The sequence below is a fragment of the Nomascus leucogenys genome, chromosome 24, assembly GCF_006542625.1.
Source record: "Nomascus leucogenys isolate Asia chromosome 24, Asia_NLE_v1, whole genome shotgun sequence".
In the NCBI taxonomy this organism is placed as follows: Eukaryota; Metazoa; Chordata; class Mammalia; order Primates; family Hylobatidae; genus Nomascus; species Nomascus leucogenys.
The window spans coordinates 3,386,610-3,400,457 of NC_044404.1; the positions used below are offsets into that span (position 1 = coordinate 3,386,610).

General features: G+C 57.0%; 1 protein-coding gene across 6 annotated transcripts in view; it reads right to left on the reverse strand.

Moving 5' to 3' along the window:
• MORN1 (MORN repeat containing 1) overlaps positions 1-13,848 on the reverse strand; it is a 71,859-nt gene that overhangs the window by 49,921 nt on the left and 8,090 nt on the right. For 4 of the 6 annotated variants that reach the window (XM_030805376.1, XM_030805371.1, XM_030805374.1 and 1 more), the window contains 2 exons: positions 4,550-4,646; positions 2,591-2,701 (listed from right to left, as the gene is read on the reverse strand). In XM_030805376.1, coding sequence (XP_030661236.1) covers positions 2,591-2,701; positions 4,550-4,646 — 208 coding nt within the window. The remainder of the gene's footprint in view (positions 1-2,590; positions 2,702-4,549; positions 4,647-13,848) is intronic. The other 2 variants (XM_030805375.1, XM_030805373.1) reach the window with 1 other exon arrangement.

Consider the following 13,848-nt stretch of genomic DNA (forward strand, 5'->3'; position numbering starts at 1 on the left):
GAGCTGGAGGCCTCAAGGTTGGTAAGATTTCATCTGGCCATTCTCTCCAGAGGGGTTCAACGCACCTCCATCAACATTCCCGCAGCCTTCTTTTGTTGTTGTTGCAGAAGTTGGCAAGCTGATCTTAAAATTTTATACAGAAATGTAAAGGTCCTAGCAGAGTCAAGATCATTTTGAAAAGGAAAAACAAAACTGGAGGACTCTCCAATTGGAAAACATGCTAAAAGCGACAAGAATCCAGATAGTGTGGTCCTGGCATAGACTGAGGATAAATCAGGATAGACAGATCAATGGAGCAGACTGGGGGTCCAGGCATAAACCCTGACTCTTAGGGCTTATTGATTTTCAACCAAGGTGCCAGGGCAACTCAACGGCGAAAGGACAGTGTTCTCAACAAAAGATGCTGGGATGATTGAACATCCCCATGAAGAAAAGATGAATTTAGAAGTTTATCTTTTCCATAAAAAATAACTCATACTGGATCACAGGCCTAAATGTAAGAGCTAGAACTATAAGACTTCTAGAGGGATACGAGAAAATCTTTATGAAACTTGGGTTAGGCAAAGAATTCTTAAATACAGTACCAAAACTATGTTCCATAAAAGAAAAAATTGACAAATTGGACTTCACCAAAATGAAAAACTTTTGCTGTTCCAAAGATAGTATTAAGCAAATGAAAAGATAAGCCATAGGTGGACAGAAAACATTTGCAAAGATGTATCTGATAAAAGGCTTATATCCAGAATAGGTAAAGAACTCTATAGCTAAAAATAAGAAGACAGCTTTTTTTTTCAGTTTTTTTCTTCTTCTATTTATTTATTTATTATGAGACAGGGTCTCCCTCTGTCACCCAGGCTAGTGTGTAGTGGTGCAGTCATGGGGCTCACTGTAGCCTCAACCTGCTGGGCTCAAGGGACTCTCCCAATTTCAGCCTTCTGAGTAGCTGGGACCACATGCATGCACTACCATGACCAGCTAATTAAAAACAATTTTGGTTTTTATTTTAGGGATGGGGTCTCACTATATTGCCCAGGCTGGTCTTGATCTCCTGGACTTGGCCGGCGCGGTGGCTCATGCCTGTAATCCCAGCACTTTGGGAGGCCGAGGCGGGCAGATCATGAGGTCAGGAGATCAAGACCATCCTGGCCAACATGGTGAAACCCCATCTCTACTAAAAAAAAAAAAAATACAAGAAATTAGCTGGGCGTGGTGGTGGGCGCCTATAGTCCCAGCTACTCGGGAGGCTGAGGCAGAAGAATCACTTGAACCTGGGAGGCGGAGCTTGCAGTGAGCCGAGATCGCGCCACTGCACTCCAGCCCGGGTGACACAGCGAGACTCTCTCAAAACAACAACAACAACAACAAAAAGAAAGATCTCCTGGGCTCTAGTGATCCTCGCACCTCAGCCTCCCGAAGTGCTGGGATTTTAGGTGTGAGCCACTGTGCCTGACTGACAGTCCAATTTTTAAAAAATGGGTACAATATTTGACTAGACATTTTTCCAAAGAAGATAAACAAAAAGCCAATAAACACAGCGAGAGCCGCTCACCATCATCACTTGTTAGAGAAACGTGAATCAAAATCACGAGGAGCTATCACTTCACACCCACAGGGCAGCTATTGCAAAAAGACACAATTCCAAGCGTTGGGAAGACGCGGAGAAATCTGAACCTTCATGCATTGCTGGCGGGACTGTAAAATGCTGCAGCCATTTTGGAAAAACAGTTTAGCAGTTTCTTTAAAAGTTCAGGCCAGGCGCGGTGGCTCACGCCTGTAATCCCAGCACTTTGGGAGGCTGAGGCGGGCTGATCACCTGAGGTTGGGAGTTCGAGACCAGCCTGACCAACATGGCGAAACCCCATCTCTACTCAAAATGCAAAATTAGTGGGGCATGATGGCACATGCCTGTAATCCCAGCTACTCAGGAGGCCGAGGCAGAATCGCTTGAACGCGGGAGGCAGAGGTTGTGGAGAGCCGACATCGCGCCACTGCACTCCAGCCTGGGCAGCAAGAGTGAAACTCCATCTCAAAAAAAAAAAAAAAGTTCAAACCTAAATCTACCATGTGATCCAGCAATTCCACTCGTTGGTGCATACCCAGGAGAAATGAAAACACATTCACGTAAAAACTTGTATACAACTGTCCACAGCAGCACTATTCATAACAGCCCAAGGTGCAAACAACTGCAATGCCCACCAGCGGATGAGTGGGGAAGCAGAAAGCAGCCCCTCACCGGAGCGGAAGACTATTCCTCCTAAAAAGGAAGGACGCACTGACACACGTGCACGCGTGCCCCCCCCCACACGTATACAAATTCAGACCTGTGCACACCTGTGCAAGGCATACACATGTATGCACACACATACACGGGCACGCACATCACACAATATGTGCACACATGCTTGCACACATGCCCTGACTGGCAGGGGAGCTGGCACGCCTGCGACCTCTCTGCCAGGCTCTGGGCACGAAGTCACTGCTGTGCCTCAGGAGCCACATGCAACATCTCGTCCGCATCTTCACTGCTTAAGAACCTGCTGCCTGTTTCTCTTTTGGAAACGTTAGGTCATCTCCCCCTGGAGATGCTTACTCTTGGCAATTTCCCCGTGGTCCTGCAGCAGCTGAACGTTCACCGAGAAGGGAGATCCTTGGGCCACTTCCATCACCTCCGGACCCAAGATCATGATCCTTGTAGCTTGTTCTGGGAGAGGACAGAGTGTGGCTTTAGCGGTGACTGGCACGGTCCCCCACACACCCCATGGCTGAGTCAGCAGTGGGCACCCCAGGAACCGACCAGAGCCCAGTGTGGCAGCTGGAACACAAGCACATGCGGGGGCCGACCCTCCACAAGCCACCTTGCAGAGCAGCGACCTGGGCAGTCATCTGCACTCAGACTGTGAGGCTCGGCTCTGCTGGCCCAGAGCACTGTGGAATCGAATCAAGTGGACCACTGGGGCCACGGAGCATGCAAGAGACACAAGTGGGCGGTGTGGGGCTGTTGGGTTTTCCTGCCCGTGGAATGTTCCCACACGTCTTCCCGCTGGTTGGGATTCAGGCCCTGCGTTCCCTGCGTCTGAGTCAGCACCCTGAGGTGCTGGACCTGGGACTAGGGCGAGACCTGGCAAGGGTGGGTCCACCGGCTGGCCAGTGCCTCCTGGCAGCCAGGGCTGCCCCTGCTCCACCGGGGCCTGGGGGCATCACTGTGGGCGGTGTCATCACACTGCCCACCAACCCTGCCCCCACCTGCCATCCCTGACTCTCCACTATGGATTGGCCTCTAGCAAAGCACAATGGAGGGACTTTAAAAGCAGATGCTGGGAGAACACCTGGGATCTGAGGCTGCCTCAAAAGGTAGCACAGGCGACGCCGGGTGCACAGGGTGGCGGGTGCCCTGACTTCATGGCAATGGTGGGGCTGGCGAAGGGCCTGAAGCGCTGGCCCCTGTGGGAGCTCCTGCTGTGTTTTGGGGGCAAAGCCAGAGCCCACCTTGGCTCGGAGGGAGACCCTCCTCGAGGTGAAGCCAGGCTGCGTCCTGCACCTCTTGCCCCGTTTTTCCCACCTAGGAATTTCAACAAGGACCAAGAGACTTTTTTGGGAGGAGGGGCTGGGATCTGGATTCTTTCCCTTGAGGTGAGATCACCAAGACACTCCTGGAGGGCGCTGCTGAGGATCCAGGGGCCCCTCAGGGAGACTCCACCTGAGGGAGAAGCATCTGGGCTGGGACCCAGGCTTGGCCTCCATCCCAGGACCCCCTGCAGGGCGCACTGTGTGCGTGCGGGTGCTGGGACCCACCTCTTAGTGCTCCCCAGGCACCTGGCCACTCCTGCCTTCCCGAAGATCTCAGCCTCCACGAGGAACCCAGGGCCAGCAGGTCTGTGCTGAGGGCAGCAGTTACTGTCACCCGTCACCCCGTGACCTCTCCCAGATAACAGGTCTCGGTCCTCCAACCCGAGGAGGTATGTGTGGGGCTGCCCGGGCTGAGACCTTGCAGGTGCCCCGGTGCAGAGCCAGAGTCGGTGCTGGCGGCACCTGCACCTGTATCACGAACTTGGCCCCAAGGTTTGGATGAGTATTGTGTCTCTGGCTAGACTGACCCCTGGGGTGGCACCCTCATCTTGGAATCTATCGAGAGGCCACCCAGAGGCCACCAGGAACACCATGGGGAGAGGGAAGGTGGCTTGGGGAGGCAGCCACCAGAGGAGGCCCAACTGGCTGGTCCTTCTGTGAGCTGAGGCCACCCTGTGGTCACATCACAGTGCAGAGGGCTCAGGGAAATTGGACAGAGGCCACTTGGGGGACAGCGCAGCCTTGACGAGGCCACCCCCAGACACTCAGGCCCCAAGGCCGGGAAGCCCCACTTGCAGCAGGAACACTTCTGACATCAGATTAGAACATGTTTTTCCTTAAAAGGGGTGGGATTTTATATTCCACTTTGCCCCCATTCTCCCCAGTGTGCTCTGGGTCAGTATTTCCCATATGACTGCCCAGGGGCCAGGGACACACCCCACAGTGGACCTGACAGTGCCCACAGGAAGGCAGGGACACCTACCTGCTGGGTGGCCATTGATCCACAACCCGTAATAGGTGACCCCTGAGCAGTGGGCCATGCTGCCCAGTCCACTGAAGACGTCGCTGTGCCACTGTCCCTGCAGAGAGAAGGGTGAGGCTCAGGCTGGTGGCTCCCAAGGGGCTTTTGTGGGTCCCCGCATGGCACTGCGGCTTCCTGGGGCTACAGCAGGGCCCCAGGACCAAAGGCTGCTAGAAAACCACATCGTCTCGAGGGTCCTTGCAGCCTGTCCCTTGGTGGTGAGAAACTATGTTTCATTAGAATGCGATCCAATTTGCTTTGCAAAATATACTCCCTTTTGAATTTTAACGATGCCAGGAGGTATGGGAACAATGGCACAGTATATAAAATGCAAACAAAACCTCGAACGGGCACATTTCAGCAAAAAAATCCTTTTAATACAAAGATATTGCGCTTGTGGCATGTATCATAAAGGAGGCCTGAACCCGTAAACTGGCCGACTGTGGCGTTGGGATTAAGGTGCCCTGCTTGTCTGTTACACTGTTCATTTATACATGAAGAGGCCAATTAAAAAACACAGTTTGAAAAAATGTGCCCGTGCACTTGGGAGAAACGCCTGTTCGCTGCATACCCCAACTCTGCCTCCTTCATAACAAGCCTGGTTTCCAAGTCATACAACAAAGCCTGGGAAAATCATGTGAAATAGCAAGGTGATTATTTTCACGGAAAATTTCAATGGTATTTCATTTGACTCTAAATTACTTCTATTAGAAGGAAAATTAACCAAAGGCACGTTTTGCTTCTGTTCACTCTTTGGCAGGAGCCAAGTGGGCTCCTGCTTCCCTGCCCGGCCCTCCCTGGGTGCCTTTCCCAGGGGAACCCTGAGGCAGCCGTGGCAGGTCTGCAGGGCGCAGTGCGTGCCTTCTGGGGCCTCTCCATGGATCCTGGGCCCTGAGATGTGTGAGAAGAGACAGTGAGGGCTGAGGGCCAGGGCTGAGGAGTGTGGCAGACCAGGGAGAAGTGGATGGTGCTGGAGGTCTCTCTGGCCGCAGGGAGACAGAGCCTCTGCAGACGAGCCCTAAAGGCGACTGGATTGCCCCAAAGGCCAGGGAGAGCCACGGTGCATGAGGGGCTGGCGGGGTGTGTGGATCGCATTTGCAGAGTGGCTAAAGAGGAGCCTCCAGGTCCAGGCCATCAGCTGGGGGCGGGGCAGGGCAGGGGCAACTCACAGCTGCTGGCTGGGAGCACGGCTGGCTCACGCCTCCAGGCAGGGGGCTCCGATCCGAGACAAGTGGCAGCCCGCGTGGGTGCCCGGAGGCAGCAAAAAGGCAGCTCTAGCTTCAGGAGAGGCTGGGCAGCCAGCTCGGGGTGCCAGGTGGGCAGAGGCCCGGCTGCAGTCTGGACAGGGCCCTTGCTCTGAGGCTCTTGTCCCTCCAGCACCCAGACCCCAAGATCCCAGCCAGCACCCACCCGGCTGCATTCCTGCAGTGTTCCAAGCTGAGTGCACCACTGACGTCACCCCATTGGCCCAGACAGTTGCCCTGAAGATCAGAGTCCGGTTCACCGTGCCACCCTGGGCCCTGGGCAAGCACTACCCACACTAACAACTACAGTGGATGGGGGCCCCAGAGCTGACCACATGTGGGGTCAGGTGAGAGTGGTTCTGGGGTTCAGATACCAAGGACTGGCGCAGAGTCCATGGGCTGCCCTGACTGCTGCTGCATGGCATGCCTGGAGGCCATGCCCTGTTGGAGGCCGTGGGCACCCTTGCATCCACAGAGCACCTCCCCTCAGCCTTGCCCCCTCAACTCTCTGTCCTGTGACTCCAGACGTTCCCACCAAACTGGGCAAGAGTCCACTGCATTTGATTAGCATTTCTTGAGGGTCCCTTCCTGGGACCATCGTCCTCACTCTGTCTCTCATCTCATTCACGCTGGACGGGGAGAGCCGCGAGTCAGCGCACAGCTGAGGGCTCTTCAGGGCATCCGGGGCCCCCGTCACCGTCAGTAATGAGAATGGCGATGTCTGGTCTTTGCCCCCTTCCACCTGCTCGGCCTCTGGAAGGTGCCCCAGGCTTTCAGGAGGAGGGAGGTGGAGCTGCGGGACAGGACTGACACCAGCTGCAATATGGCGTCCAGGGTGAGTATCCAGTGAGGCTGTGGCTGGGCAGGGGAAGCCAGACACACTCACGTCACGAGAAATGCAGAGGTGCAGAGCCCACCTTTGGGGTGAGTGGCTCCAGCCATGGTTGGTCTGGGGCTGCGGCTCACGTATGTGGCACAAGCCTGCCTGGCATCCCCCTCCCTGGGTGCGCAGCAATCAGGTCAGGGCTTGGCATCCTCGGTACCCACCGCTGGTGTCCGGGTGGGAGAGCTGAGCCGGGCAAGCTTTCATGCAGCACTTGGTTAGTCCAAGCATATTTGAGCGATCAATTCAACTGATCCAATAGCACGGTCTTGTCTAATTCATGTTATCAATCACACCTTTGACAATTCGGCTGTTTCTGTTGCACGCACCCCACGCAGGAACGAGCAAGAGCTTATTAAATAGGGTGCAGGAGAGGCTCCTGATCCTCCTGCTGACGGCACAGACTGGGGCGCTGAGAGTCCTGGAGCAGCTGCCTCCCGCCCGGGCCTCAGGGAGCACCCAGACACAGTCCAGGCCAATGCCCAGCGTGGAGAGTTACGTGCAGGGCCTCAGCCACACAGAGGCTGGGACTGAGGAATGGGCATGCTGCCACCTGCTGACCCGCTTCCTCCCTGCTGGGCCACTGCCTGGCACCCAGGTGAGCACAGGTGTGCGGTGTGGGACACAGGAAGGTGGTGATGGTCACATGACCTTTGGGGAAGGGCCACTTGGGGTCCAGGTCCACACCCAAAATAAAGAGGCGAACAGCCGTTCCAAAGTCAGGAAGCGGTCGTGCAGAATGATGGTGACAGACATACATCCCCCTCGGTCACAAAGGCAACCCCAGGACCACAAGGGCGTCCTCTGTGAGGGGCCCTCCCTTCCCTGCCCTGCTTGGCCGGGTGGCAGAGCACTCAGGAGGCCCCAGGCAGTGCTCGGCTCTCCCCAGCTCCCAGCACCACTCAGCCAAAGGCTCACATCTTCCTTTGATAGTCGATGAGCTCGGACGGCTCGGCTGGTGCAGGGACTGCTCTGGCGCTGGCCCACTCCAAGCAGCCTGGGGCAGAAGAGGTTGTGAGTGCTCTTCTTTCTCCCTCTGGGAAGCGCTTCTGGTCCATTCATGCTGCTTTCTTTCCATGCTTTATTGGAAGCGATGCCCTCTGTTTTCAGGCCCTGGTCAGGTGTCCACCCTCCCGTGGCACCATCAGGCACTTCCTGCCTCTGGCCCTCCTGGGGGGGTCCTGGGTCTGGTGCTCCTTGGGATTCGACAGCCCTTGGCAGTGGGGGTGAAGAGCGGGGGCTCCAGCTTTCCCCAGTGTCGGCCTCGAGGGTGTTGTAGTCTGGAGAAAGTAACCCCCAACCATTGCCAAACCTTGGGCATCAAGAGACGGGGACTTTGCTGAGGTTCACGGCCTGGTGCACCAGGTGGGGGCTCCGAGGACCAGCTGCCCAGCCCCCTCAGGCCACGGCATGAGTGAGGAGCCCGCCGGACCCTCCTGCCTGGGCCCTGTGACTGCTCAGGGGCTGGTGTGCCTTGGTGGGACAGGTGGGGCTAGCTCCGGTTTCTGAAGATTGGCCATTTGAGTCACTTCCTGGTAACAGTGAGGACTAGGAGTCCTGCGTTTGACCTCGCTGGTCCCATCGCAAGTGCCTAGGCTTCAAGGTGTGAACCGTGAGGAGTTCCAGAGGGGACATGGGGCCTGCCCTAGTGTAACCCTAGTGCTTCCACGACGGCCCCAATAGCCGGCCCCCTCCTCTGCCCCAGGGTGGTGGAGGGTCCACATGAGGCAAGCCGGCCGGACTCCCCACAGGCTATGCGTGCTCAAACACCCCAAATTATCTACATGATTCTCAGTGTTACATGCACCCCAGGGGTCCCCCACTGGCCCAGGCTTCCTGGACTGTGACCCCTGGGTCCGAGGGCAGTAGGCCCAAATGTGGAGGCTGTAGGCCCCGTGGAGGCCCCTGGTTGGGCATTCCCACACACGCCCAGCTGAGGAGAGGAGGCCTGGGGACTACGGCAGGCAAAGCTGCCCAGAAGGAGCCACCTGCTCCGTGCAGTGAGCAGGTGCTTGGCACCCAGTGGCGACTCTGGGAAAGCTGGCGTGTGAGACAGCCAACACTCATGGTGCAGCTGATACAGCCAGGGACGCCCGGAGGGCCGCGCTGCTGCCAACGTGGGTAGGAGACGCTCTGATGTGCACACACACGTGTGGCCTCCACTCTGTCTGCTCTGCGTTCTGGTCTGGCTCCCACCGAGGATGTTCTGGAGGACGTGTGGGGCCTGCCCAAGCCCTAGGGTCCTGGGAGGACGAGGCAGTAAGCTGTAAACTAGGAGTTGGGGGGATGGAGATGGCTGAGGCGTCGCAGGCTGGTGGGGGTGCTGGTGGCCCAGGACCTCTGTGGCTTCCGGGACCGGCCTGAGCCGCGTGGCTCCTGTCCCTGTGGAAAAGGAGCCTTCTCTGCTTTGGGATCCGCTGTTCTTATTTTCCGTCAGAAGAAGCTGTAACACATTTATTTTCAGGAATGCATTTTTTTCTAGAATGCATTTTTTAAAAAAGGTTCTTCACAGAGCTCTGCATTAAGGAATATACTGGCTGTAAGGCAGGAGACACACCTGCTGTCGAGAGGGAGAACAGGTCTCCCGGAGGGGCCTCGCCAACCCCGAGCTCACAGTGCCTGCGTAGCAGCCGATGTCTCCTGGAGTTTCTCCTACTATAGATGGGTGGATCAGAGCTGATGTAGGAGGTGCCAAGGGCATGCTCCGAGGTGGGCAGAGGCGAAGGCCAGGAGAGAGAGAAGAAAGGACTTACCACTTTCTAGTCTTTTCAGAACATAAAATGATCTCTAAAAATAAACAAACAGCCGGCACTGGTTGGGGTGTGGCTGGAGGGGCAGGGCAGTTCTGAGAGGCAACTCAGTGTCCAAGAAGGTCCCAGCGCCTGCCTCGTGGCCTTGATCGATGGCTTAAGCTCCCAGGGAAGAAGTCAAAAGGCCAAACTCCTGTGCACAAAGGCACTCCACAAAGCCTGGCAGCACCAACATAGTGAGGGGCAGGTGCTCCCGGGTGGGGGCAGCTGGTGGCCAGGACTGGGGGAGACTACAGCCGCCAAGAAGCGTCAAAGAGCGGGAGACCGGGTGTGCAGTGGTGGCCACGGCTGACAGTGGGTGGGCTTGCGTCTCAATTGTGGTTATTGTCAAGAGGGCTAATACTCATTAGGGTAACCTTTTACAAAAACAACAGAAAATAACCAGTGTTGGTGAGGCTGGGGAGGAACTGGAACGGTGTACACTGTGGGCAGGAAGGTAAAAGGGTGAGGCCGCTGTGGAGAACGGCATGGCGGTTCCTCGAAAATTAAAAACAGAATCACCATCCGATGCAGCAGTCTCACTTCTGGGGCTGCGGCCCGTCTGTGCAGCCGTATTCACAGCAGCATCACCCACAGGACCCAGGAGGGGAAGCCTCCTCAGAGTCCACCCACAGACGGGCAGAGAAGAGTGTCTGTCCACAAGGGAGGGGGGGTGGGTGCGGGCCTGGCTCAGCCTTAGGAAGGAGGGGCTGGCACAGGCTCCAGCATGGAGGCTTCTAGGAACACTGTGCTGGGTGAAACAAGCCTGGCACGAAAGGACACCACTCACAGGAGGCCCTGAGATCAATAGAGTCACAGACACACAGTGGAACGGTGGCTGCCAGGGGCGGGAGCGTGCGGAGTTCGTGTTGGATGGGGACAGAGGTTCGGGTGGGAAGGTGACAAAGTTCTGGAGGTGGATGTGGTTGTGGCTGCACAAAATGTGCATGTGCCTCCTGCCACTCCACTGCATGCTTAAAAATGGTCATGGCCCAGTGCAGTGGCTCGCACCTGAAATCCCAGCCCTTTGGGGGCCAAAGCAGAAGCACTTGGGGCCGAGGAATTGGAGATTAGCCTGGGCAACACAGTGAGACCTCGCCTCTTCAAAACAAAAAGTAGTTAAGATGCTAAGTTTTATGTTATATGGATTTTACCATGACAAAATGGTTGGTGTTTTGGTTTTTTATTTTTGAGACAGGGTCTTGCTCTGTTGCCCAGGATGGAGTGCAGTGGGCGTGATCTCAGCTCACTACAACCTCTGCCTCCCAGGTGCAAGCGATCCTCCCTCCTCAGCCTCCTGAGTAGCTGGGGCCACAGGTGTGTGCCACCACGCTTGGCTAATTTTGTATTTTTAAAAAATTCTTTTGTAGAGACAGGGTCTCCCTATGTTGCCCAGGCTGGTCTTGAACTCCTGGGCTCAAGCAGTCCTCCCACCTCGGCCTCCCAAAGTGCTGAGATTACAGGTGTGAGCCACCGTGCCTGGTCGACAAAATGTTTTTTAAAGCAGGCTAAATGTTTGACTAATGATACCACAAGGAACGGCTGTCCCCTCACTCTGGACAGCTCTCGGGATGTGTGGCCTGACTCCCGTCTCTGGAGGCTGCTGCCTCTCTGGGTCGATGCCGTTTACTCTCCAGGCTGAAGGTGGAGGAGAGGCACTGTGACTGGAGGGCCCAGCACTAAGATGCAGAGCAGAGAACTGAGCAGCTGAGCCAAGAGAGCCTCGCTTCTCCTCACTAACCAGAGTCCAAGGGACAGACCTAGTAATGTTTTCTTGCACAAACAGCCATGTGAAAACCTCCTGCCTCTGAAGTGTGGTCTGGCAGCCATGGCTGTGCTGCGTGGGAGGCAGCCCCGGCCCAGTCCTGACCTGAGGGCATGGGGGCCCAGCCTGTCCTTTTGGCCTCAGGCGCCCTTCTCTGTTCGTAGCGTCTACATCAGTCTGGGCAGGAGCAATGCCTGGAGAAGGTGCTGGAGGAGCAGGCAACTCACTGGCCACGGTCTCCCCGTGCCTGCGGGTGTCAGCAGTGTGGATAAGGCCAGGGGACTGCTGCCACCGGTGACATTCCCCAGGGCACCCCATGGGGCAGCGAGCAGTGTCCCCAGGGAGCTCAAGCCATGGGCCTGCCTGGTGAGGGTGTGTGGGCCTCGGTTGGCAGGCGGTCCCAGGGCCTGCCCAGGTCTCCCAGTCCTCTGGGCCTGGATGGGAGAGGAGTGGGGAGGTCATGTTATAACCCCAGGAATGTCGGTCACTAGAAGGGTTTTGCACCAAGACGCTCACAGAAATGCTCTGCAAAACTCTCTGCAGAATTCAAGACTTCAGCACCAAGGGGAGAAACCATCCCAAGCAGAAGGGCCTGGGGGGCCGCTTGGGGGCCCGGCTCTCAGGAGTACCCAGCCAACCCTTGGGCCCAGTGGCCATCCTAGGCCATCCTCCCCGGTCCAAACTCATGGCCTGGGAATAAGCTCTGGGCTCCCGGGGAGGAGCCGCCTCCCTCTGGCAAGGCCCGGGCCAGTGTGGTGCCGGTACAGGGCTGGGCTGCCCCCTGGTGGATGCACTGAGCACCCTGCTGCTGTCAGCCCAGGAGGGAGGGGGCCATCCCTTGCCTGGTCCTCTCTCTTGGCCCAGGGCGCTGGTGACCAGCAAGCAGTGTGGACCCGAGTTGGCGCCTGGGTGGTAGCCAGGGGACCTGTGGGACAGAACAGCCTCTGGGGACAGGGCTGTGCTGGGAGTGGGGGTGGGGAAGACAAAGCTGTCCATGGTCCTCTGGAAGAACAGGAGCTGTTTCTTGCCCAGCCCAGGCTGGAGCGGATGGCTCTGTCTGGCAGCAGGCGGCACCTCTGTGTCCCTAGGCCACGAGACAGGCCCTGACCAGGTCCTCCTGAATCTCAGGGAACGTGAGGATTGGGTGAGTGGCCGGGGGCCCCCAGGGCTGCCTTGCCATTCCCTGGTGAGGGAGCCTGCCATCATTGCACCTCAGCTTCCTCACCTATGCCCTGCTCGGACAGGTGGGGATCATGAACCAATGCACCGAGAGGCTGACAGCAGCGCCTGGCACCCAGGAAGTGAAACCACACACCTGAGCCCAAGCTCCAGAGCTGTGCACCAGCGCCAGCCCCAGCTTCGCCCTAGCCCTGCAAGGCGAGGGAACTGTCATGGTGGCAGTGGGGTGGGGGCCCGGGTGTGCTGGGGTGGGAAGGGGCGGGCAGAAGAGAATTCTGCCCAGGGACTCCCTTGGCCACACTCTCCCACTGCCACTCTGGACAGTGAAGACAAGGGAGCAGTGGCTGCCCCAGCACGCAGTGAAGTCTGGTCCTGTAGGATGGACACACATCCCCAGGGAAGAAGAGGCCGAGTCTTGGCCTGGCTATAGCATCTCCTGCATATGGCTCAGGTGAGAACTTGCAGCACCAGCCCAGGCCAGCAGGGGCAGCAACGACGCTGATGTGGACTCCCGTGGTCCAGCAAGGACACTGCCAATGGCCAACTGCCCTGAGCAGGGCTGGCAGTCCCTGGAGTGGGCATGGGTGGCACTTTTACCCAAGCAGGATGCTCTGTTTCAAGAGCAGGGAGGGTGGACACGCATGCAGAGGGGAGCCACGCTGCACCTCCCGCCTGACCACCCCTCCAGGGGCCCCACATCTGACCACCTCTGAGGCCCTGCTGCAGGCAGCTGTGCCAGCCAGGATGAAGCTCCCATCTCCACCCCCATCTCCTCCATCCCCATGTGGCCGCATGCCAACTGCCAATCCATCACCTCTCAGCTCCCAGCACCCCCCTTCCTTGCCCACTTTTGCCTGACGGGAACTGGACCCTGTCAACGTTTCTCCTTTGCCAGCAAGTGCAATGCCAGGCTTTGTCAACAGAGAACAAGGCGGGATTGTGGGAGGCAGTGCTTCTACTTTAACTCCTATGGCCGGGGCCAGTGGCCTGTGGAAAACCCCAGTGTCTGGTCTCTGGCAAGCGTCTCCTGCACCTCAGGGGGAGTTTCCTGAGAAGTAGCTTTGGCCCCTGGCACCCTAGAAAACCTCTCTACCACCTGGGCTGGCAGCCACACCCTCTCTGTGGAGGTCTGAGTCTCAGGAGGGTGCTGGGTTCCTCCTAGTTCCAGGGACCATTCTCTCCAACCACTGCTCCAACTTTCACAGGAGAATCTTGGCAAGGAAGGGAATTCAACTGACATTGTAATTCTGCGACCCACACAATTAAATGTTGCGTTTCTCATCAAAGCAGCCCCGAGGCTTTAAGGAACGAGGGACTCCTCTCCATGGCCACAGCAGTCCTGATTCTCTGACTGTGACCTGCGCTGTGTTTAGAGACCTGCACGTGTGGTTCCTTCCTGT